Genomic DNA, 22,425 nt, shown 5'->3' with positions numbered 1-22,425 from the left:
TGGCTTCTGTCTGGTCTCTCTATCATAAAGACCTGATCTGTGAAGTGCTGCAGAGATGATTGTTCATCTGGAAGGTTCTCCCATCTCCACAGAGGAAAGCTGGAGCTCTGTCAGAGTGACCGTAGGGTTCTTGGTCACCTCCCTGACCAAGGCCCTTCTCCCCCAATCGCTCATTTTGGCCAGGCGGCCAGCTCTAGGGAGAGTCCTGGTGATTTCATCTTCTTTCATTTATGTATGATGGACACCACTGTGCTCTTTGGGACCTTCAATGCAGCAATTTTTTTTCTGTACCCTTCCCAAGATCTGGGCCTCCATACAATCCTGTCTTGGAGGTCTACAGACAATTCCTTTGACTTTATGGCTTGGTTTATGCTCTGACATGCACTGTCAACTGTATGATCTTATATAGACAGGTGTGTGCCTTTCCAAATCATGTCCAATCAATTGAATTTAACACAGGTGGACTCCAATCAAGTTGTAGAAACATTTCAAGGATGGTCAGAGGAAAAAGGATGTATCTGAGCTCAATTTTGAGTTTCAAAGCAAAGGGTCTGAATACTTATGCACATGCAACATTTGAGTGTTTTTTTTTTATTCATTTGCAAAGAAATCTACAAAACATTTTTCACTTTATCATTTTGGGGTATTGTGTGGAGATTGATGAGGTAAAAAAAGAATTGAATCCATTTTGGAAAAAGGCTGTAACATAACAAAATATAAAAAAAGTGAAGGGGTCTGAACACTTTCCGTACCCACTGTATATGTGCATCTATACATTTACATGTATATTTGTATGCATGTATATATTTTTTCTCTCCCTTTCATATCTATATATTTATTTGGCATTTGTTCAATATCATTTGTATTAGATCTATATAATTTATTTTTAATGTAAGTTTATATGCACATGTGTATGTATTTATACATATTTATTTTACTGTTATTATTATTATTTGTGTGTTTATGTATGTGTACGAGTGTGTGTATATGTATTTATGTGTATATACACATTAATATATGTTTGAATACTGGACATGTATTGCAAGGTTTTGCGTTTTGCTCATAAAAACAAATTTGGTAAAAAAAAAAAAAAAGTTTTCTATATAAGGAAATACCGTCACATTAGATCCAGGCTTGTACCCACAAATGTCTAATTGTATTTAGAGACTGTTCAGTGTATGTCCACAGGCTGCCACTACAGTCTTCTGTCTAGTAGACGTCAGGTGAAGGTAACAAAGCTTTTCATTCTGAAAAGAGTTCCCTCCTGTGGCCGGCAATGGAGCAGACGAAATCAGTGGAAATAGGCAAACTGCAGCCACAACACACATACATAATGAGTCGTCCTCCAACCACATGAAGAATGCTGAAAAGTGATGTGGGGTGTGTCATGTGTATATCCTAATTTAAGAACCTCATGAGCCATGAAAAAAAGAGGAGGACAACAAACAAATTAAATAAATAAGGGCACTAACACAAAAGTCTAAGGTAACAGTAAAGCCGGCCTTTTATCAGGGATAGCACACTGGGCCCATGGTGCCCCAAATCTGAGGGGATGCAGCCAATCAGCATCACTTCAGGCACCTCTAGGAAACATTATGCAAATGAACATGACCACCAGCACAGTCAACCAAGCAGGGGTTGTCACAAGATGAACACGGTGCAACAACTTCTATCTCCTGGATTACTCACTCTACTATAGTACACCAACAGAGGAGACAATCAGACATGGGTAAGTCTAGCTAGAATTTTACAAATCTAGGGATCTTTTCATAATTTACCTTATTTACAAAAAGTAACTATCCGTCATCATTCAGGTGTACAAAGGTGAGTAATTAGTCATGGTCAGGTCATGTTTGTGAATGAGAACTGGTTTCCAACACTTTTACCTAGTAAAATAAAGGTCAAATAAAAATGAATAAATAAATTACAACATAGGAAACCAGAAAGCAAACACTTATTTGAAACTCATGAAGGAAGTTCACTTTCAAATATCTAACACTGAATAATAGAATAGGGACAGTGTGTACAGTGCATTAACTGTGTTTAAGCCAGGGGTGTCAAGCATAAGGCTTGCAGTCCAAAACCGGCCCACCAGAGGGTCCAATCTGGCCGATGGATGACTTGCCAAGGAGAAAAAATGAGAGAGAGAGGACATTAATAGCAATTTTTCAATAAAAGTATAACTGCTATTTCAGATTTGTACTTTGGGGGTCGCATACAATTATAGTGCTGATGGAGTGCATCTGAACGGCGCTTTGGGAGAATATTTGCAGTTTCAAAATCTGGTGGAAATTCATAGACTTTTTGGAGCACTTCATGATCCAATCAACACTAAAGTTTTCGTGCATACATCACAGGTGTGCTCCATCACTACTAGCACTAGCACTACACCCCTTCATAAAACACTGTCCAGCAAGCAAACTGTTCATGCTGGAGCTGAGGGGTCCAAAATAGTCAACTTTACCTTCTTCATTATTATAATCTCTGTTCTTCTGCTGTAAACATAACACTGTCAGGTGATTGGGAAACCTGTGTGTTTGGTGTGTTCGCAGCAGGTTTCAGGGCTTAAAGAACAATATTCAGCCCACTATGAGACTCATCATGGAGAAAAATGCAACAACTGTTTTAGTACAAAGATAGTTCATGTAATGTGAACATTTTCAGAATGTATTTATACTTTTTTGCACTAAAACAAAGGGAACTTTTTTGAGTTGTCGTTATTTATAGGTTATTATGTTGTGATTTTACTGGTCCGGCCCATTTCAGATCAAACTGGGCTGTATGTGGCCCCTGAACTGAAGTGAGTTTGACACCCCTGGTTTAAGCTGTCTGTATTTCGCGGGTCAGCTGTTAAACTGGTTAACGCCCAGCAGTTCACAAGTTGACCAATCACAGGAGTTCACAGTGTCGACTCTGCGCTTCACTGACCAATCAGAACCGTTCAAATCCAACAGGAAGCGTTGAGGCGTTCTATATGAAGAGTGTTTGGCCCCGCCCACAACATCATGGAAATATGAGAATGAATATCCCACGCGCTTTCATGGGTTCACGTGCTGACCTCGGCGATTGAGTCCAAACTGTGAGACTGAGCACTTCATGTTTCATCACCTTTAGTGTTACACACCTGATACATGTCTGTAATCCTGTCAGCGTGTTGTCTGAGTTCTGCCTCAAGCTAAGCTCTCAACCACACCTCGTTATAATTTCTCACATTTATTTGTTCTTACACATTTTAGAAAAATACATGAATACTTATAATAAAAGTAACACTTTTCAAACCAGATTTTAAACCAGTTTAATTCGGTTTACACAAAATGTTTGAACAGAGATTCACGTGGGTAGTTGAGTGACATATGTATTTGGTACTCCAGCTGTTTTCCTGTTGAAGACATGGTTGAAAGAAGAGGGGAAAGCAGGGCCCAGCGTGTTTAACTTGGCTCTTATTGTGAAAACAGGAGCTTTTTTTCTTTTCAGCCAATGCCGATTTATAAAGTAGTACCAGTGATTGGAAGTAGGGTTGACTCACACTTACATGAGTCATGCATTCAGCCCGATAAACAAAGGCCAATTTAAATTTCCATATTTGTATATGGAGATCGTCACAGAGATGCGCCAGACCTGGTTTACACTCATCATACCCCCAGGAGGCTCTGCTTCCCAGCCCCTTTGTTCAGTCTAGCCGGTGGGTTGAGTCAGAAGGAGGCTGTGCTAACCCAACAAACCCAAACCACTGTGGGGACACAGGCAGGAGCAGGAAAAACAGCTAGTCACTCCAAACCGAGACTGTTTGCGTTAATTTCATCCAGACATTAGAAAAGTTGGGTGTTGCTGATGCTGCGTTTCATTTTCGGAAATCATCAGGACGTGTGTGCTCAGTTTTCGGCTCCTGAAACAGACATACATGTCGTCTATCTCTGCCTTGTGGAGGCGGCTTTAGCTCTCATCCTGACAGAAATGAGCCGGCAGACCAGCAGCTAACCCATCACCGGTGTGTTGCTGCTGCTGACACTGTGCAGTTGTTGCCATCATCCGCTGATCCACGCTGACTCTCCCTTTCAGTTTCTGCTCAGCATCCATATTTGCATCCCAGGGAGTGGCAGCCCCTAATCCTCCCTTAGCCTGGGAAGAAAATTGAAAGTTCGCCGGTCGCCGCACATCCCTCGGACGCTTTATTTACGCACAGAAAGGTGAGTAATGTCTGGTTATCATGTTCCTTTGTGCCATTTTAGTGCTGGGAGGGACTCTGTATTGAAGTGAAGGGCAGCCTCTGAACCACGTTGCCGCAGTAGCTACAACAATGGATCAAACTGGCGTTGTATTACATTTTTCTTGTTGAGATGCGCATTATCATCCCAATGCTCTCACCCTGTTTCCTTTAAAATGTGAGGACTCAATTTTAGAGCTAATCCAGGTTTATGAGGGGAATTGCTCAGGCTAAAATTTTAGCTTAGGGCCTCTTTTTGACTTCAATTATAGCAAACCCATCATTCTCGACAGCTTAATTTGGATTGACTGCTCTAAAATGAAAATAGCCAACCTCATTTTTAATGATCTAGCTGAGGGTAAATACTACAGACAAATATTAACTGACCATATCTGAAATCTGCTTGCTTTCTTTCCTAATACACCCTGCCCAGTTTAAAAGCCTGAACCAGATGTGTGTTGTTTATTGTAGGCTATAACAGCATTAGATCTTCTTAATGGGCTTTGGGCCATGATTTGTAGGCCATGCTCCACTTGGGCATCGGCCTACATAGCCTGTGTTTTATTATTACTCTTGTGAAATTGATAAATTAATGAAATATATGAAGCTAACTTATTAACTATGATGCATTTGCTGTGACAGATGTAACAAGTTGATGAAACACCTTGAAATGTTGTTGTTGGGTTGTCAGGTGTTTACAAATCTAAAACACAAATACAGCTAACCTCAATAATGTAAGCTTTCTGCTACTATTATTATTATTTGTTCAACATGGACTTACCGCCTTGCTCACTTGTAACATAAGTGTAATAGTGGTATTACACTTTTTGGACTAGGGCTTACATCTCATTAATTCTAAGTTTGCTGTAATAAGCAGCCAACAACACAAATAAGAGCCAGAAATAGGACCACAGTGTTTGGACATTTTTCTGTCACTTTTACCTGTGAAGTCTGCTGCACTGTTCTTTCAGAGCCAGGTGGGAGTGGTATGAGTATTTGAGTCCCATTTCCCCAGTGGTCCTTTGTTTTTATCACGGTGGATCAAAGTAGAACTGAAGACAGGGAAAATAAAAGGCAGTCACATGTTGTTAAACTCACGTCACATTATGGAGATTTCTAGTAAGTCAGTGCTTTCAAATGACTTTCTTTAACTTGCAACTCATTGTGATGATTTATAGGTAAGTGCAAACATGAATTTGGAGTAGGTCTTTTCATCACATGCTGCTCAAAGTGAAGGATATTAGAAGTCTAAGAAGGAAGATGTGCAGAGTATATGACAAGAAAAAACAGCATCTTGATCACAAGGGAGGATGAAGGCATAATTCTCAATCCCATATGACAACACAGTCTCACAGAAACATGTGAAACACTCAAGCTTTATCACCTTGGTACCTGGTGGTTCTACATATTTCAGTGTCACATGGTTTTAATCCTTTCACACATTCATGTTCTTACAATAATGTGCTGACACAATGTAAACAAAGCAACAATGCCTCTGAACAGTGTTAAAGAAATGTCAATGTCATAAAACGGTTGCATTTTGATCAGGCTTTAGTTCTATAAGTAAATAGTTAAGCTTAAAAAGGTGACTTGCATCAAAATAGCTGCTTCTTGATAAAGTTACATGCTAATTTTTTCATGTTTTGATATAAAGTACATGAGTGAATGTTGTCTTGTGGTCTAAACACGCCTCAAACTGTGGTCTCCTAGCTTATATCACTTTTTACAGTACAGTAAAGTAATGTCACCTGACTTATGAAAGGATTCATGTTCCCACCCTGAAAATGAAACCTTATTGACTTTCTATTGGTTTTGTTTTTTATGTTGCCTTTACATCATGTTGATGTATTATATCCCAGCACTGTAAATGTGGTTGTTTCCCACATGTCTGAAAGACCGCACCGCTTACAGCCTCCATATGTATCCCATGACTCCTCAGTACATCCCGACCCCACATTGTTGACCTGAACAGATGCTTTTATGAAATATGAGTCTCTGCAAAGATCTAAATCATGCACAAAATATAAAGCTCTGTTGTTCCAAGTCAAGGTAGGATTGGAAATTGTACAAATGCAGAATGGAACCAGGTTTTTTTCTTCTTGAAATTTTACATACAAGGAATTTGTTTTGTTGCAAAACAATAAACAAAGAAATAGAACAATTATAGAAAGTATAACACAAAACAATAGAACATCATACGATATGCAGTTTGAATATGCAATAGCTGCATAACATGCAGGGATATGCAAGATGAAAGGTTTTTAGACCCCATTTCCTGTAGAAGGATAGCAGTCATCAGTTTTGTCCGCTCAGATGTAAGGCTGGAGGACACATAAAGTGTGCATTGTTTAGATCAACCCTTTTCATTTTATCTGATTATTATCCAAAGTGTTTTTTATAAATGTCTGCAGTAAAGATAAACTGATAACTGATTGATCTCTGCAGGAAATTACACTTACACAACAGCTACAATCACAGTCAATACACCACATGTAACACCGAACACTAAATCAATCACACAGCTTTGTTATGACTTATTGTGCAGACTTTATATATGTATTATATTTTGCTTGAAACTCAACTGTTTCTCAACAGTTAACATAAGGCTAGTGTTTGTTTACTTACTCTCATATCTTCTTGTATTTTTATAGTCATTGTTTGCAGTAAATTAATTGTGTGTTTAAACTTGCCAAGAACATAAAACTACATGTAAAAATACAATAATTACTTTTTTAAATCAAAACAATTTACAATTGAGACCAAAACAGAAATCTATGAGATACACTGAGCTGTCCGGTGTGCAGAGGATCTTTGTATCATGTAGAAACACAAACATACCAATCTGTTTCAGTCAGTTTACAAAAGGAGGAGGTCTTGTTTGTATTCTTTGTTTAGTATTTATAAAGACTCAACATTAATCCACCATGAGCAAAATATTTATGGGGCATGGAAAGAGAGATAGGGGGAGATGCAGAAAGAGAGAGATGAGAGACAAACAAACAGAGTAACAACAACAACAACAACAATAGATAGTCCAGATTTACGGCTACAATGCTAATGCTAATAATAATGTTAAAGGTTGTGTTGTATAAACAGAAGCAGTAAAATAGTGATAATTGAATGATAATAATAGTTACAGCACTGTTTTAATGACAGGAATAACAGCTCTGATGATGATGATGATGATGATGAGGGAGGACTGATGGTATTAATTATAAGTTAGAGTTAGAGCTCTGAGATTTACATTAAGTAATGATACAATAACTTTTAAAGTGCATACATATTTGTTCAGTTATATGAATACACCTAAAGATATACAACATGTCTGCTGCTTTTATTAAACTGTGTGACAGCAGCTGAAAGAAAGGAGCTCCTGTAGCGCTCCGTCCTGCAGCTCGGTGACATCAGCCTGTGATGAGATGTGCTCTGTTGAATAGCGTCTCAAGCTTGTGGAGGGTGATGAGGATTCTCAGTTTTAAGCGGTCTTGCCTCTGTTACCTGATGAATACTTTCCATTTCAATCCCGTTTATCCTGCCTCTCTCTCATCCCTCCAGCTAAACATGGAGAGTGACAGCCGCCACTCCCACTTCTAGTGCCTGATCCAGAAGCCTTCATCATCAGGGAGGAGCTCTCAGGTCCTGGCCGTCTTCTCTGCCTCTCTAGAATGAATATGCTCAAGTCCAGCGGACTGAAGATCCCTGGCCGGGGGCCCAAACATTCCAGCCCAGTGGGAAGGACCTCAGCGGGAGGAACTTCCAGCCCTGTCGTCCCTAAAGACAGTGAGTTATATATTTCCTGCTTCTGGAAAATAGAAGGAATTTCTCTCTTCCAGTTATTCCCTATCATCAGTGTCAGTGACTCAGTTCAGCACAGCTGCTTTACATTACACACACATTAGCTGGCAGTGTTTGATTTAACTTAATCTCCTGGCTTGTTTATTCACATTTGAGAAATCCAGTTCTGAGTTTGTCTTGTTACCCTGTGGCAGTGTAGATAGGGGCCACTATCTTAAAACTGTGTTTATATAAAATGGTTCTACTCAATCTTTCAACCTGAGCTACTTTCAGCAAATGTGGCCTATTTCTGAAAAAACACATTCTCTGCCTTATATGAATTTTGGCAGCTGCTCACTTCATACTTTGTAGTTTCATGCAGTTTCCTTTGTTTAGTGATTTTTCTTTAAAGCTGCATCAATCATTTTTAATACCAAATACTGGATTACATAAAGATCATACAATTAAAGGGATCCCTAGTTGTCACAAACCCACACCAACTTATCACCTGGTGTGTTTAGAACTTGTTGTTTCTTGATAAACGGTGGTAGAACTTGTACACTAAGAAGCGCACTAAATATTTTAGGTTGTACTTTTACTGTGAAATGGGAGATAGCAATATCAAAGTATGAGAAGTATTTATAAAATGTGTCTGAGAGAAATGTGCTTTATTTTCATCAGCTTTCAAACGGCACTTGAAAGCATCATCATCCTCCAGCAGCAGGGAAGTCTAAAAATACACTACGGCTTTATGATAATCAAGATGTGGAGAACATGTGGAAAATCATACTGTTAAAAGATCAGTCCAGGGATGTACTATGTTTCTTTTAGTTTCAACAAATCCAATTAAAAAAACAAACAAACCACTGATGAGTTGATTTATTCCCACTGAGAGGGATTTATTCTGTATTTAGACCTGATATACATCAGTGTTTAACAGCTCTGTTATTTCTTTTTAAAGAGATAAAGAAACACTAATGAGCCACTTCTTCTCATCTGCTCATATGTTTCTTCAAATAATGAACTTGTTGTTTTTCCTCTTAAAGGGATTTGTCGTTGATTTGAAGCACACATCAGAAGTCACAAATGAAATGGGGACATGTGGACACCTATGACCTCACTGCCACTGAAAATCCGACTATCATCCAAAATAAACATCTGTATAAAACATCAGAATCAAAATCACAATCCCCTCTCTGCAGAAAGTAATCACAGCTGTCCTCGCCCTGAAATGCAGCCGCTGTGTTTATCCTCCTCTATTTTAGCTCACATGACAGAAACATCCCACCAGCCTCACACGCACATGTGAGATCTGTCTCCACTAAATTACAGCTTCACTCCCAGCACTTGGAAAACACAACAGAAGACTTACCAGCCTACTTTGCCCAATAGTTTGCTTGTTTCTCTTCTGCAGGAGAGTGTATGTGAGGATGTTTATCAGAGGCGTTTAGGTTCATGTTGAGGGAGGAATTTTATGAGAGCAAGGGGAGAAAAAACAGAGCAGTAAATACAGGAAGTGCTTCCTTTAGTAAATCTTTGTGTGTGTTTCTAATTACTTACTGCCCTGCCAGCAATGTTACTGAAAACCATAGTATGGGGTTTCTTATGTAAACCTATAGGTGCAGCAAAGGAAGGACTCACATGCAGAGAACAAAAGGCAAACAGACAGGAAGCTTTGTTGTAAATCTCCTAAATGAATAAAGTGGAGCTGAACAGACAAATGTTTCAGTCCAGCCTGGACTCTCCTCTGTGAAACAGAAGAAAGTGCAGGATGGACTGAAGGGATGGACAGGATTAGAACCTGTTGTTTGTTACTGACTACTGCACCAGAGAGGAAATCATCTGTAGGACAGCTTGAAGCCGTCTAACTCTCACTGATGGCTACACTGCAATTACTGGAACGTTCTCATGTGTACCCAGAGGCTTATACCACACCAGATGATGATAGACAATGAATGCTGATGGGTGATGATATAGGGCCGATATATATCAGCTGATATGTCTCCGTCATCTGTATGTGTAACAAATAAGTTGCAACCTCCGGTCTCAAAATATGCCAGGGATACTGTCTGAAAAATAATAAAAACATCTGGAATAACTGACATCTCCTTTAAAAGCACATTGATAAAAATGTGTTTTCTAAAACAGATAAGGAGTTAAAGTTATACTATAACACCTGTATTTTGTTTCATCCTGTGACTCAGAACCAGGAAACCTTCCAAACTGTGAATTTTGGGATCTATTGTTGAAACTGCAATATTTTGATAAGATAAATCATCTGACCAAGCGGCAACCTCCGGTCTCAAACTATGAAGCCCATGCGGAAGTGTTAAAAACTGCAATTCATCAAGAATCCACTTGAGGCTGTCTGCAGAAACACCAGAAACCAAATACACAAGCAAAAAAAAGATGATCTTTGCAGCAGAAATAAACATGTTTACAGCCTGGTTCAAAAAATGGCTTGGTCCTACATTGCTAATCTCTCTATCGACACACACTGTACGAGGTTGAATTCTTTTCTAACGCGACAGTTCAGAAGATTGACTGACTTGACTCCCATATCTTCAGCTCCATATTTATACAGTCTATACATCTGACACATCTTCAGTGATGCCCTGACCACACACATCTTTAATGTTTGTTAGGTACAGACCTGCACAAATCAATCCCATTTGCACAAGTGATGTCTGTTAAACTAATCATAATTTAATCTCACAATGTGCAGCCTTACTTTGTATATTATGGGTATTCTTTTAAGAGAAGAGCTTTAAACCCTTCTTAAAACAGATTCTCTCTCAAAATTATGACAAAAGACACTTTGTACTAAATTCTGCAACATTACTTTGCCAATTGGAAAAGTTTGGGCTCACTCGTAATAAGAGATGTGTTTATCCGTGAGAAATCTCCCCTGAGTCTCCCTCTGTCCATCCAACTTATTGTTTGTTTGGTTTTCCTCTGAGTGGAGGGCAGAGCGGCTCAAATTGAGTCTGAAATTGTCCTGAACTCGGCCATTATGAGCTCAAAAAGCTAATCCTTTAATGTTGCATGCAGGACTGAACCTTTTAGCCCCGAGCTCGTCAGCTGTTAGGTAGCTGCTGTCCTTATATGACGAGTACTTCTCTCTTTCTGCTGGTTTAAACTGTTTGTTCCTCGCAGACATAAACTCACATCCAAACTCTGCCCACATCCTGTTCATCCACAAAAGAAAACACACAGTCATGATGCATGAAGAGTCACTTCTTATAACGATCCTCTTTCTGTAGTTTCTAAAACAGCCTCATTAACTGTATTAGACCAAGAACGTTCAAAATGAAGATGACCACTGTTTGTTTTGTTTCATTCATAATGAATGACAATGTGTCTGAAAGTATCTTATGTTTTAATGCTCTCCACTCACACTGTCATTGTGACTCATCAAAATGTCAAAAGTGTGTTTAAATCACTTTGTGGATAACATTCTGCCTGATATCTAACAATTCTTTCAAGATATGTCAAAAATAACCTAGACCCACATCAGCTTCATTGAAAATGTGTCCAAAGTAGATCTGATAATTACTAAATATACTGAACTTTAGTCACCCTGAAAGATAATCAAGAACATTTTTGACTCTTATTTGTTTCATCTTTACTTTTCCTTGTGATGCTGTTTTATTTAGCATCTTTGTAAAGCACTTATATATTATGATGATTATTATTTTTGTATTATTATTATTATTATTATTATTATTAATATTATTATTATTATTATTATTATTATTATTATTATTATTATAAGTAGTAGTAGTAGTAGTAGTATTAGTATTAGTATTATTTGTATTATTGTAATATTGATTATATTTTTTATTATTGTTGCTATTATTATTATTGTAATTATTTTAACTATTATTATAATGAGTATTATTATTATTAATATTATTATTATTATTATTATTACTACCATTAGTATTATCATTATATTTATAATTATTATCATTATATTTATAATTATTATCATTATTATTTTATTCTTATTCTTATTCTTATTCTTAATAATAATATATTATTATTATTATTATTATTATTAGCTATTTTATCAATATCATTCTTCTTCTTCTTCTTCTTCTTCTTCTTCTTCTTCTTCTTCTTCTTCTTCTTAGCTATTTTATCATTATCATTCTTCTTCTTCTTCTTCTTCTTCTTCTTCTTATTAGCTATTTTATCATTATCATTCTTCTTCTTGTTCTTCTTCTTCTTATTAGCTATTTTATCATTATCATTCTTCTTCTTCTTCTTTTCTTCTTCTTCTTCTTCTTCTTCTTCTTCTTCTTCTTCTTATTATTATTATTATCATTATCATTATCATTATCATTATTATATATAATATGATTATTGTCTCTCATCAGAATAGAATGAGTTTCTTCTTGGTACATAAGTTGAAAACAGACTTTGCTGATCAATGCATCTGTTGTTTATAATTATATTGTCACATTGTAAATGGAGCGGTATCTGTATCTAAATATCATAGAAATAAAAATATCCTACAGTCTATTGAATGGATGACAGCTTTGGTAATGGGCATACACAGTGACACACTCCTGCATGCATGACTTACAGCTGTATAATGTCTCTGCTGCAATTATAGCCATCTTCTTAAGAAAGGCATCATGTTGTTGTGAGTGACTGCTGGCTTCAGTCATGAGGGTTAGAGTCACCTTACAGAGAAGTGACACTGTCCACTGTTGTTTAATTCCTTTAGGTCAAAGGTTCAACCAGTCCATAATCAATGCAGATATCATAAATGTAACTATGCTATCTTTAATATGTCATGTTTGTTGCCATAGTGTCTAAATGAAGCCTTAAAAGTTTAGAGAATCCATTATTCTTTACTTGAGCACCACATTGAGCACTGACTTGAGCTGTCAGTCGCCTGTATACTAACCTACGAGCACCGAGGTAGCACAAGAGCCTTTTGAACCTACGAGCCCCAGAATAGGTGGGAGATATATCAGGCTCGGTGTCCCTGCTTTGGACCCTTGATGGTATTTCTTTGATATACAGTGCCAGCAGGCCGTGGAGCACTTAGGAGACAGCTGTGGGACAATACTGATGCCTCAGTGAGTTCATGCAGAGATTAGTTTCCTGCCTCTGATAGACTTAACCCTGACCTGGCCTTGCACTCCAAGTTGTTTGTTGGTTTTATCTGGGAAGACTGTGAGAAGGGGCCACCTTGTCGGAAGTTGGCAGAGTTCACTTTCTGAATTTAAAGAACTGTTTCCAAAGAAAGCCTCAGTCAATGAGTGAACTGTGGAAAGTATCTGAGCCTTCCTTCAAGCTGCTTTTGATGTGAAAATAGCCGAGCTGTTGCTGTGCCACATCTCTGGTGACCTTAGAAGTGAGCGTCTCAGCAGAAATATCTCCGTCACATTCACATGCTGCTGAATTAAAATCCACATTCAGTAAAACCTACACATACTGCACCTAAGCTCCTCTTGTGGCATCTTATTGCATTTTTAAAATCTGCAAATTTAGTGATGCATTTATGATGGCATCACAAGATGAAACCACATCATTTGCTTGTTTTCACCATAAATACTGATTTCACAGTGAATGCCGCGGCAGAGACTTCCCTTTTTAGTGTAAACTTCAGACACTTCAGAAAAAAGCCTGCTGGAGTTTGAAAAAGAAATCGCGGTTCCTCAAATGTCCACTTGAGGCTGGCTCCAGAAGTGAACCAATGCCCATAGGGTCCCATAGGGTGTCTCCACACCTGTACTGCATGTCCAGCAAGACTTAACAGATGTTCCCTCTGGTGCTATTACCTCAAACATTTGTTGCTGTGTTGGAGCAAAAATGTGTTAAATATGTTGTTATTTTGTCTCTGAATGAGGAACAGTCCTGTAGTTAATTTATTTGTAATTCTGACATTGAACACCAGGTGGAGCTTTGGCTTGTGGTGTGCATAAAGCCACGGCTCCAGATAATAGCATTACAAAAAGTTTTCTGACCATGTCGGAGAGTTTCGTGAGTTTACATCAAAGTTTTTTAATTTGTATTCTATGTTTTTATTAGTATAAATAGATCAGCAACAATAGTTTTTGCTGCTTCAAACGCCTCAGTGGCTTTTTTAAACAAAAATAGTTTTGTTGACAGAAGGGAAAAACACTAGTCAAGTCAAGTCAAGTCAACTTTATTTATATAGCACATTTAAAACAACCAGTGTTGGCCAAAGTGCTTTACAAGGTAAAAAGGAAAAATTACATGAAGACAACAATAAACAACAACATAACAGGATATTAATGTCCTCTTCACGAGTAGAAGGCCAAAGAGAAGAGATGGGTCTTCAACAAAGATTTAAAACATTCAACAGTTGGGGCCGATCTTAATTGGAGTGGCAAGCCATTCCAGAGCTTGGGGGCCGCTGCTGCAAAGGCTCGGTCTCCCCGGGTTTTAAGGCGACTTTTAGGCACATCCAGGAGCAGCTGGTTTGTTGACCTCAGTGCTCGGGTTGGGTTGTGAGCATGGAGAAGATCAGCCAAGTAGGATGGTGCCAATCCATTGTGGGCCTTGTATGTTAAAAGTGTAAAAAAAATACATGAAAAATAATGAGGCATTTATTTCTAGACATACTTCAAAAATCATGTTAGTTTTCCTCTTTTATTGCACTGTATCACTTCATATTGCTACATTTCATATTGTGCCACATTGTTTCGCATTATAACTTATCTTATAGCAATGTCTCCTGTTGTGACTTCAGTGCATTATTACATCCCTATATATATATATATATTAAGCAGCAACCTCCGGTCTCAAACGATGAAGCCCATGCGGAAGTGTTATAAACTGCAATACATCAAAAATCCACTTGAGGCTGGCTGCAGAAACACAGGAAACCACATAGACATGAATGGGAAAAAGACGATCTTTGCAGCATTAATAAACATGTTTACAGCCTGGTTCAAAAAACGGCTTGGCTCTATGAAGCTAATCTCTCTAATGGCACACACTGTAGGGGGGGGGGGAATTTTTTTCTAATGTGACGGTTCAGAAGATATTAAGATTACCAGTTTTGCCCAAATAAGGACATGACTGACATGACTCCCGGTCGGGAACACATAACTATTGGCTAGGAGGCTCACAATGCGTCACACTCTGCCTGGTTGAGTTCAGCATTTCCAATATGGCTGCCACCGTCGATTTGCTTCAAAACAGCTCTCAGGAACAGATGGGTGACGTCACGGATACTACGTCCATATTTTATACAGTCTATGATATATATATATACATCTATGTATCAAGATTCATTACTCAAAGTAATACATTTAGGAGGGAAAAAAATAGAGAAAAGTAGACAGCTGGAAATACGTGTCTGCTTTAGACTTCTCCAATAAAATAAACTTGATAAATGAAGGAATTTTATCCCGTTCATCCAACAGTCCTTTGTATCTATTAATGCCAAACACAGGGAGGAAGAGTCACCTCAGTTGAAACCAAGCGTCAACCTCCGGTCTTAAAATAAGAAGCCAATGCGGAAGTGTTATAAACTGCAGTTCATCAAGCGTCCACTTGAGGCTGGCTGCAGAAACACAGGAAACCACATACACACCCATTCAAAGAAGATGATCTTTGCAGCATTAATTAACATGTTTACAGCCTGGTTCAAAAAACTGTTTAGGTCTGAATAGCTCATTTCTCTATCAGCACACACTGTATGGGGTAAAAAAAATTTATAACTCGTTATTTTCTAAGATATTAAACTTCTGAGTTTTGCCCAAATAAGGGCATAGCTGACTTGATTGACAGGTGGCCACACTGTAGCTGTTAGTGAAAAGGTTAAAGGCCCACCTCTTAACTTCACACTCGCTCGGTCCAAGCTTGGTTGAGTTCAGCATTTCCAATATGGCAGCTGCTGACGATTGGCTTCAAAACAGCGCTTCAGGAACAGATGGATGACATCACAGAGACTACATCCATTAATTATACATTCTATGGTTGAACATCAGTTTGATGTGATGTTCAGAGTCCTTTGAGTAGTGGAAGGTTGAATTACATACAAATTATACACCTTTTATTTACCTAGGAGCAGAATCAGTAATGTAACCTGCCGTTCTTTGACAACAATCTTGAACTAACAGCGACCTCACTAAGAAAGCTCCATATACATTCAACATAATGCAATCAATCAAACTATTACTCACTGCAACCAAGTTATATCACCTACCTGAAAACTAAACATGGCACTGCTCAGCTGCCTTCATAGAGAAGTGATAATCAAATTAAGTAAAGTTAAAAAAGTTGCAGAAATGAAGGAGTTTCATGTCTGAAGTGGGAGAAACAGCATTTGTTTATTCTGACATGAGGAGCTTTAATTTGTCTGCCTCACATCTCTTTGCTGGCCTTGTGTTTTTCATGCTTCTTAACTCAAGTGAAAAACATGACACTTCAAGCATCACACAAACATTTGAGAGAATTGATTGTAGAAGCGAAAAACATTGAAGCTCAGCCCCTTCCATCTGTTCGCTTCAACCTCACACATCTGCCACAACAACGACACAGTATGGGCCTTGACTGACTGATAAACCCAATTTAAAACAAAAAGAAGAAGTTAGAGAGTGAAAATGACTGCCTTTGTGCAGGATGATCATAAATGAGCAGCGCTAAAGAGGACAGAGAAAGAGGTGTGTGTGTAACAGAAGTAGAAGAGAGATGGGGGGATAATTGGGGGGAGGAGGAAGAGGAGGGAGGAGGGGAGGAAGCTGTGGAGGTTTCATTGTGCTGAGCTGATGAATAGTGGGATTCAGATGGTGGTGGGAGGAGGCCTAGCACAATAGTGAAAGTAAGGGCTGTGTTTCCAGTCTTCCTTCTGCTGAGGATCCTTTTACCCTCGCTCGCCTGTTGCTGCAGCAACCCAAATCATGGGTTAGCTCAGGTTTTTAAAGAGTACCCTTGGCCTGCTGGCCAGGATCACATGTTGCAGTGGTTGATCCGGTGTTTCACGACAGTATAATAACTGCATGTCTTCTGCTGTGCTTTCCTGTGCAAGCAGCTGAACACACTTTGAAATATACCTCAAGACAACAGGAGCACAAAGTGTACCAACATTATTCTACAAGAAATTAAATCTCAAGTGTAGAAGAAGATGGGATTCACATAATCTGGAAAATTGTCATATCAGTTCCATCATGCGTACCTCAATCAACACTTTAGAGAAGTCCCTTTGGGGGCTGTACGTGTGCAAAAATTGTGGGTTGGTTTTGAACTCTGGATGTGGATTTTTGTTTGTTTTTAACGTTCTCCATGTATCCAAAAACCAAGAGCATTTTTCCTTAGGGAACAAAAAGTGTTGTATTATACTGTGTTTCATTCTATCCGTGTCGTGTCATATTGTATCCGTGTCGTGACGTGAAGCATCATGTCATGACATATTGTATCCGTGTCGTGTCCTATCCTTGTCATGTCTTGTTCAAGCGGCAGTCCTCAGTCTTAAAGGTGACATATCATGCAAAATTGACTTTTTAATGGTTCTTTACCTGAAATATGTTTCCCTGGCATGTCTACAAACCCCCCGAGAATGAAAAAAATCCATTCTGCCCCTGTTCTGATTTCTCCACCTTTCTGTAAATGTGTGTGAAACGAGCCGTTTCAGACTTCCGTGTTTTTGTTACGTAACAACAATATCCGGTCTGTCACGGAGGTCAGAGCTCGGAGCTTGTTCAGCCCATAGACTGTATTAAATAATACTGAATCCCTCCTCCGTTTTTCATTACCTGCACAAATGTGTGCTAACAAGGAGCTTAGGAGGGAGGCATGCTAGTTGTAGGCTGTCTTAATAAACACAAAGGTCGGTTTTACTCCCCACGTCTGCAGATTTGAAGATCTACTGGATGATTTTTATTTTCTATGGAAAAGTGCTAGCGCTAGTTAGCATAGCTACATGTCGTAGCTGTAGCTGTAGCTGTAGCTGTAGCTGTAGCTGTAGCTGTAGCTGTAGCTGTAGCTGTAGCTGTAGCTGTAGCTGTGTACCAAGACATACGTCTACATACTGACAAATAAAACAACAAGAAACACAGAATCTGTGACCAATCCTTCAGAAAGGTCCTGCTGACTTTCTAGCAGAGGTCGGTTTTACTCCCCACGTCTGCAGATTTGAAGATCTAGTGGATGATTTTTACTTATCATGGATAAGTGCCAGCACTAGTTAGCATAGCCACATAGCTACATGTAGCTACATGTGTCTTGGTACATGCATACAAAGACACACGTCTACATACTGATAAATAAAACAACAAGAAACACTAAATCTGTGACCAATCCTTCAGAAAGGTCCTGCTGCAGGCGCCTCTCCGTCAGGATCAGATTCTGGATCAGATTCAGAGGGTTGAAGTAACGCTATCTGTGAGCAGCCGTGTATATTCAGCCAACATGTAAACATTAGATCAACGTGCTGGAGAGCCGAGGGCACATCCACTTCCTGAGGGGACGTGGTCAGAGAGAAAACAGAGTGTTCTGAGGAGGACTGAAGAAGAGTGTTTTTCAGGCATGCCAAAATCTGATTTCAAAGTGTTTTTTTGAGCATAAACTTTAAAGACATGTTTTGGGGACCTCTTAGACCAATATATATTGATGAAAAAAGCGTGATATGTCACCTTTAAAACTTGAAGCCAATGCAGAAGTGCTAAAAAACTACAGTTCATCGAGCAACCACTTGAGCCTGGCTGCAGAAACACAGGAAACCACATACACCCCGATGCAAAGAAGACGATCTATACAGCAGAAATAAACATGTTTACAGACTGGTTCAAAAAACTGTTTAGGTCTGAAGAGCTCATTTCACTATCGGCACAGACTGTACGGGGGGGTGAATATTTTTACAACACTGCATTTCGTTGATGTCAAACTTATGAGTTTTGCTCATGTCTGACTTGATTGACAGGTGGGCCCCGCCTCTTTACCTCATACTAGCTCGGACAAAGTTTGGTTGAGTTCAGCATTTCCAATATGGCACCCGACGACGATTGGCTTTAAAACAGGGCTTCAGGAACAGATGGGTGACATCATGGATACTATGTCCATTTTTTTTATACAGTCTATGGCAGTGTTTCTCAACTGGTCTGGCTTTGGGACCCACCATCACCCCTTAGCGATAAGTCTCGACCCAAATCAAGGAACATTTTTCAATTTATCAAATTGATTTAATATAAAGATGATGCAGTTTGAACATGAGAAACAGAATATCAGATTATGCCAACACACAAAATAAACAAGTCTACTGGTAAACCCAAAACGGTCAGCAGGTGGCGATGCTAGAAAAAGAAATATTCCCTTTCACACCCTTTTAGCTGCATTTTAATGTAAATCAAAAAGTGCATATTAGGGACACAAGGTTTCAAGAACATTATGCACAAACATGAAACAAGTAAGTCTAACTAGTGAGAACCAGTTTCTAAGAGATTCAAAAATATGTAGTTTGGCATAACATAACATGTTAGAATAAAAATCATGCTATTAAAAGAGAGAAGAGTGTTTTGTTTCCAAATGCCGCTTTAATTTTGGCGGCTTCATACTATCACTTGCCAACACCTCGGTGCACACAACACACTGAGGTTTCTGTGGTCCTTTTTTATCAATATAATAAAGTCCATATTTAATGTAGTTGCTGTATTATTTGCGTTTAGCCATGCTTATTTCCCATAAGAGAAAAATGTACAACATATTGACAACATATTTAACACATTTTTGCTCCAACACAGCAACACATTTTTGAGGTATTAGCACCAGAGGGAGCATCTGTTAAGTCTTGCTGGACATGCAGTACAGGTGTGGAGACACCCTATGGGACCCTATGGGCATTGGCTCACTTTTGGAGACAGCCTAAAGTGTTTTTTCCCCAACCGAAGGCCCTCGACCCACTCAAAACGAGTCCGCGACCCATACCCACCAGTTGAGAAACACTGGTCTATGGTCTTGTCTTGTCGCATGGTATCCGTGTCATTTCGTGTTGTCTCGTATCCTTTCGTGTCGTATCGTACAAGGACTGTATTTTAAAAAAGATGCTGTAGTGTAGAAGATGTAGAGCTCCCTTTACTGACTGGGTGGAGTATAGGTTATAAGGCCACCTCTCTCATGTTAACAGATGAAACATGAGTGAAACTATGAAACTAAAATACACGACAAATACATTTTTCAAACATGGTTTCTGTCAAGTCCAGTGTTCATTAGTTATTTGATTTTAAAATCAGATCAACAGACAGAAACTGTTAACTAAAGCTAATATGCACACTTTGATAACTGTTTATTTATCCCACTTTATATTATTGTCCCAACATTAAACCATATAATCCTACAGGGGATATTTAACTCAGATGGTGTAGGTCTACTTTACTTTATGTACCCACTACCCGTGGGCACATAGAGTAAAGTAGTAGCAGTGCTTCTACGTGCATGAATGTGACCAAAGGATGAACTAAGAACAGATTACACTCAGCAATATGTACCTCAAGTGTTAGACCCAGAAAGACCTGACAGCAGACATATTTCTGGAGTACTTTCTGAAACGTCTCTGGTTTTCTGGAGGTGGTTTGTCTCCAGCTGTGAGTCCAGCTGCAGCCTGCGATACTGTGGGTCAAACACACACAGTGGCTTATCGCTGATGTTAATGCTGTTTGACAGTTTGCCCTGGACGACTTTCACTTTGACACGTTAATGAAGAACCTGAGCACTCCCATGGTCTGGACGTCGATATCTGTTTGTCAGCTTATTTATTTATTTATTCATTCATTCATTTAAGATTTATTTTGGTTATTACCTCAGGAACAACTACTCTGTCTGCGGTCCTCAAAAATTACAACAAGACATGAAACAAGAAGAAATATCTCACTGAAAAGCCTGCAGCACATTGCTTGTTGTGTCTTAGATCATCAGTCTGCATCAAGTAAAACTCAGCAAAACTTTCTCACATCGTTCCTTGAAAGTTTCTTACTTTATCATGAAGTTAAAATCCTTTGAGGTTGAACCCATTTGCATTTTTTTCTGAACGCGTCTCACATCTCAACATATGGGACCGATTGAGGCATAAAGCAGCGACCACTGGGTACTCACAAAGCCTCGGGCGCTCTCTCAGGGTGTCGGAGAGGCAGACAGCACTGGCACCAACCACTTCTGCCCACACAAACACATACACAGATAAACACAGACTTTTACTGGCAGCGCGGTGCAGCAGACCGCGTGCTAATGGTGCCCTGCTCGGTTTACAGACTGCTGTGGAATAAAAAGCTCATGTATGTGTCTAACAGGCGATATCACAGCGCTGCATGGCGGGGTTAATCACCGGCACTTCTCAGATACCGTCTCTCTCTGACCCACTTTTCAGGAGGAATTAGAGTAACGTCTAATCATGCACAAACCACACTGTTGTACTGCATGCTGCCACACAAGCAGTTTTTTTTCTTTGCTGGCATGACTACTGGACTCTGAATGAGGTGTAGTCACAATGAATGCAGTGTTTAAGATGAGTCCCTCCTCTCTCTCTCTCTCTCTCTCTCTCTCTCTCTCTCTCTCTAGTATCTTTTTTTGACTTTACTTATATATGCCATTGTTTTTTTTTTTCTCTCAACCTGTAACAGAACAATTTTTTTTTAGAATCAATCAGTCACTCTCTTCTCATCTCTAAAGGATATTGGTTTTCATTGTTCCCTCTAGAGTTTCTTATTTACTACATTTGTCTTTCAATCTTTTGTCTCACTTCAGTCTTGCTCAATTCTTATATTATATTTTGGATTTAATGAATTATTCATATTCAATGTTTATGTGTTTACCAATATTTAAGATGTATAACACATGGCAGATACAAGGTGAATAATACATAACATTTTTTGTTCCTCCAGACTGTCCACTCAAGCCCACCACACCGACCAAATTAACCGAGGAGGGCGACGATGTGTTGGGGGACTACACGGTTGGCGAGCAGGTCTGGGTCAACGGGGTCAAACCAGGAGTTATCGCCTACCTCGGGGAGACCCAGTTTGCCCCTGGACAGTGGGCCGGCGTGATCCTGAATGACCTAGTTGGGAAGAATGACGGTTCAGTGGGCGGTGTGCGCTACTTTGAGTGCCAGCCACTCCAGGGCATCTTCACCCGGCCCTCCAAGCTCAACCGACAGCCGGTCGGAGAGGGAAGTGACAGCCTCTCCACCGAGTCACTTTCTGCTCATAATCAGAGTTTCCAAGGCGGCGGTGGCACCCTCCAGAGGGTGGTTGTTCCTCTGAGAGAGGGGCTGCTTAACAGCGCAGTGAAGACGGGAAATGAGTCCGGATCCAACATGTCCGACAGTGGTTCAGTGAAGAAAGGAGGCGAAAAGGATCTGAAAGTGGGAGACAGAGTTTTGGTGAGTAACTTTGTGTTGGATAAGAAGTGGTTTGTGTACAAGGGTTCCCTTGAGGGAACTAAAGAAATAATAATACATAGATAGAAGT

At 39.3% G+C, this 22,425-nt stretch overlaps 1 protein-coding gene across 4 annotated transcripts in view; it reads left to right on the top strand.

Annotated features, from left to right (window-relative positions):
* Nucleotides 1-2,987: 2,987 nt before the first annotated feature.
* clip2 (CAP-GLY domain containing linker protein 2) overlaps nucleotides 2,988-22,425 on the top strand; it is a 58,505-nt gene continuing 39,067 nt past the window's right edge. For all 4 annotated transcript variants that reach the window (XM_034684396.1, XM_034684395.1, XM_034684394.1 and 1 more), the window contains exons 1-4: nucleotides 2,988-3,079; nucleotides 4,060-4,187; nucleotides 7,760-7,984; nucleotides 21,838-22,337. In XM_034684396.1, coding sequence (XP_034540287.1) covers nucleotides 7,870-7,984; nucleotides 21,838-22,337 — 615 coding nt within the window. In that variant the 5' untranslated portion in view covers nucleotides 2,988-3,079; nucleotides 4,060-4,187; nucleotides 7,760-7,869. The remainder of the gene's footprint in view (nucleotides 3,080-4,059; nucleotides 4,188-7,759; nucleotides 7,985-21,837; nucleotides 22,338-22,425) is intronic.

The sequence above is a fragment of the Notolabrus celidotus genome, chromosome 5 (assembly GCF_009762535.1).
Source record: "Notolabrus celidotus isolate fNotCel1 chromosome 5, fNotCel1.pri, whole genome shotgun sequence".
Taxonomy (NCBI): Eukaryota; Metazoa; Chordata; class Actinopteri; order Labriformes; family Labridae; genus Notolabrus; species Notolabrus celidotus.
This window is presented reverse-complemented; position numbering and strand designations above follow the sequence as displayed.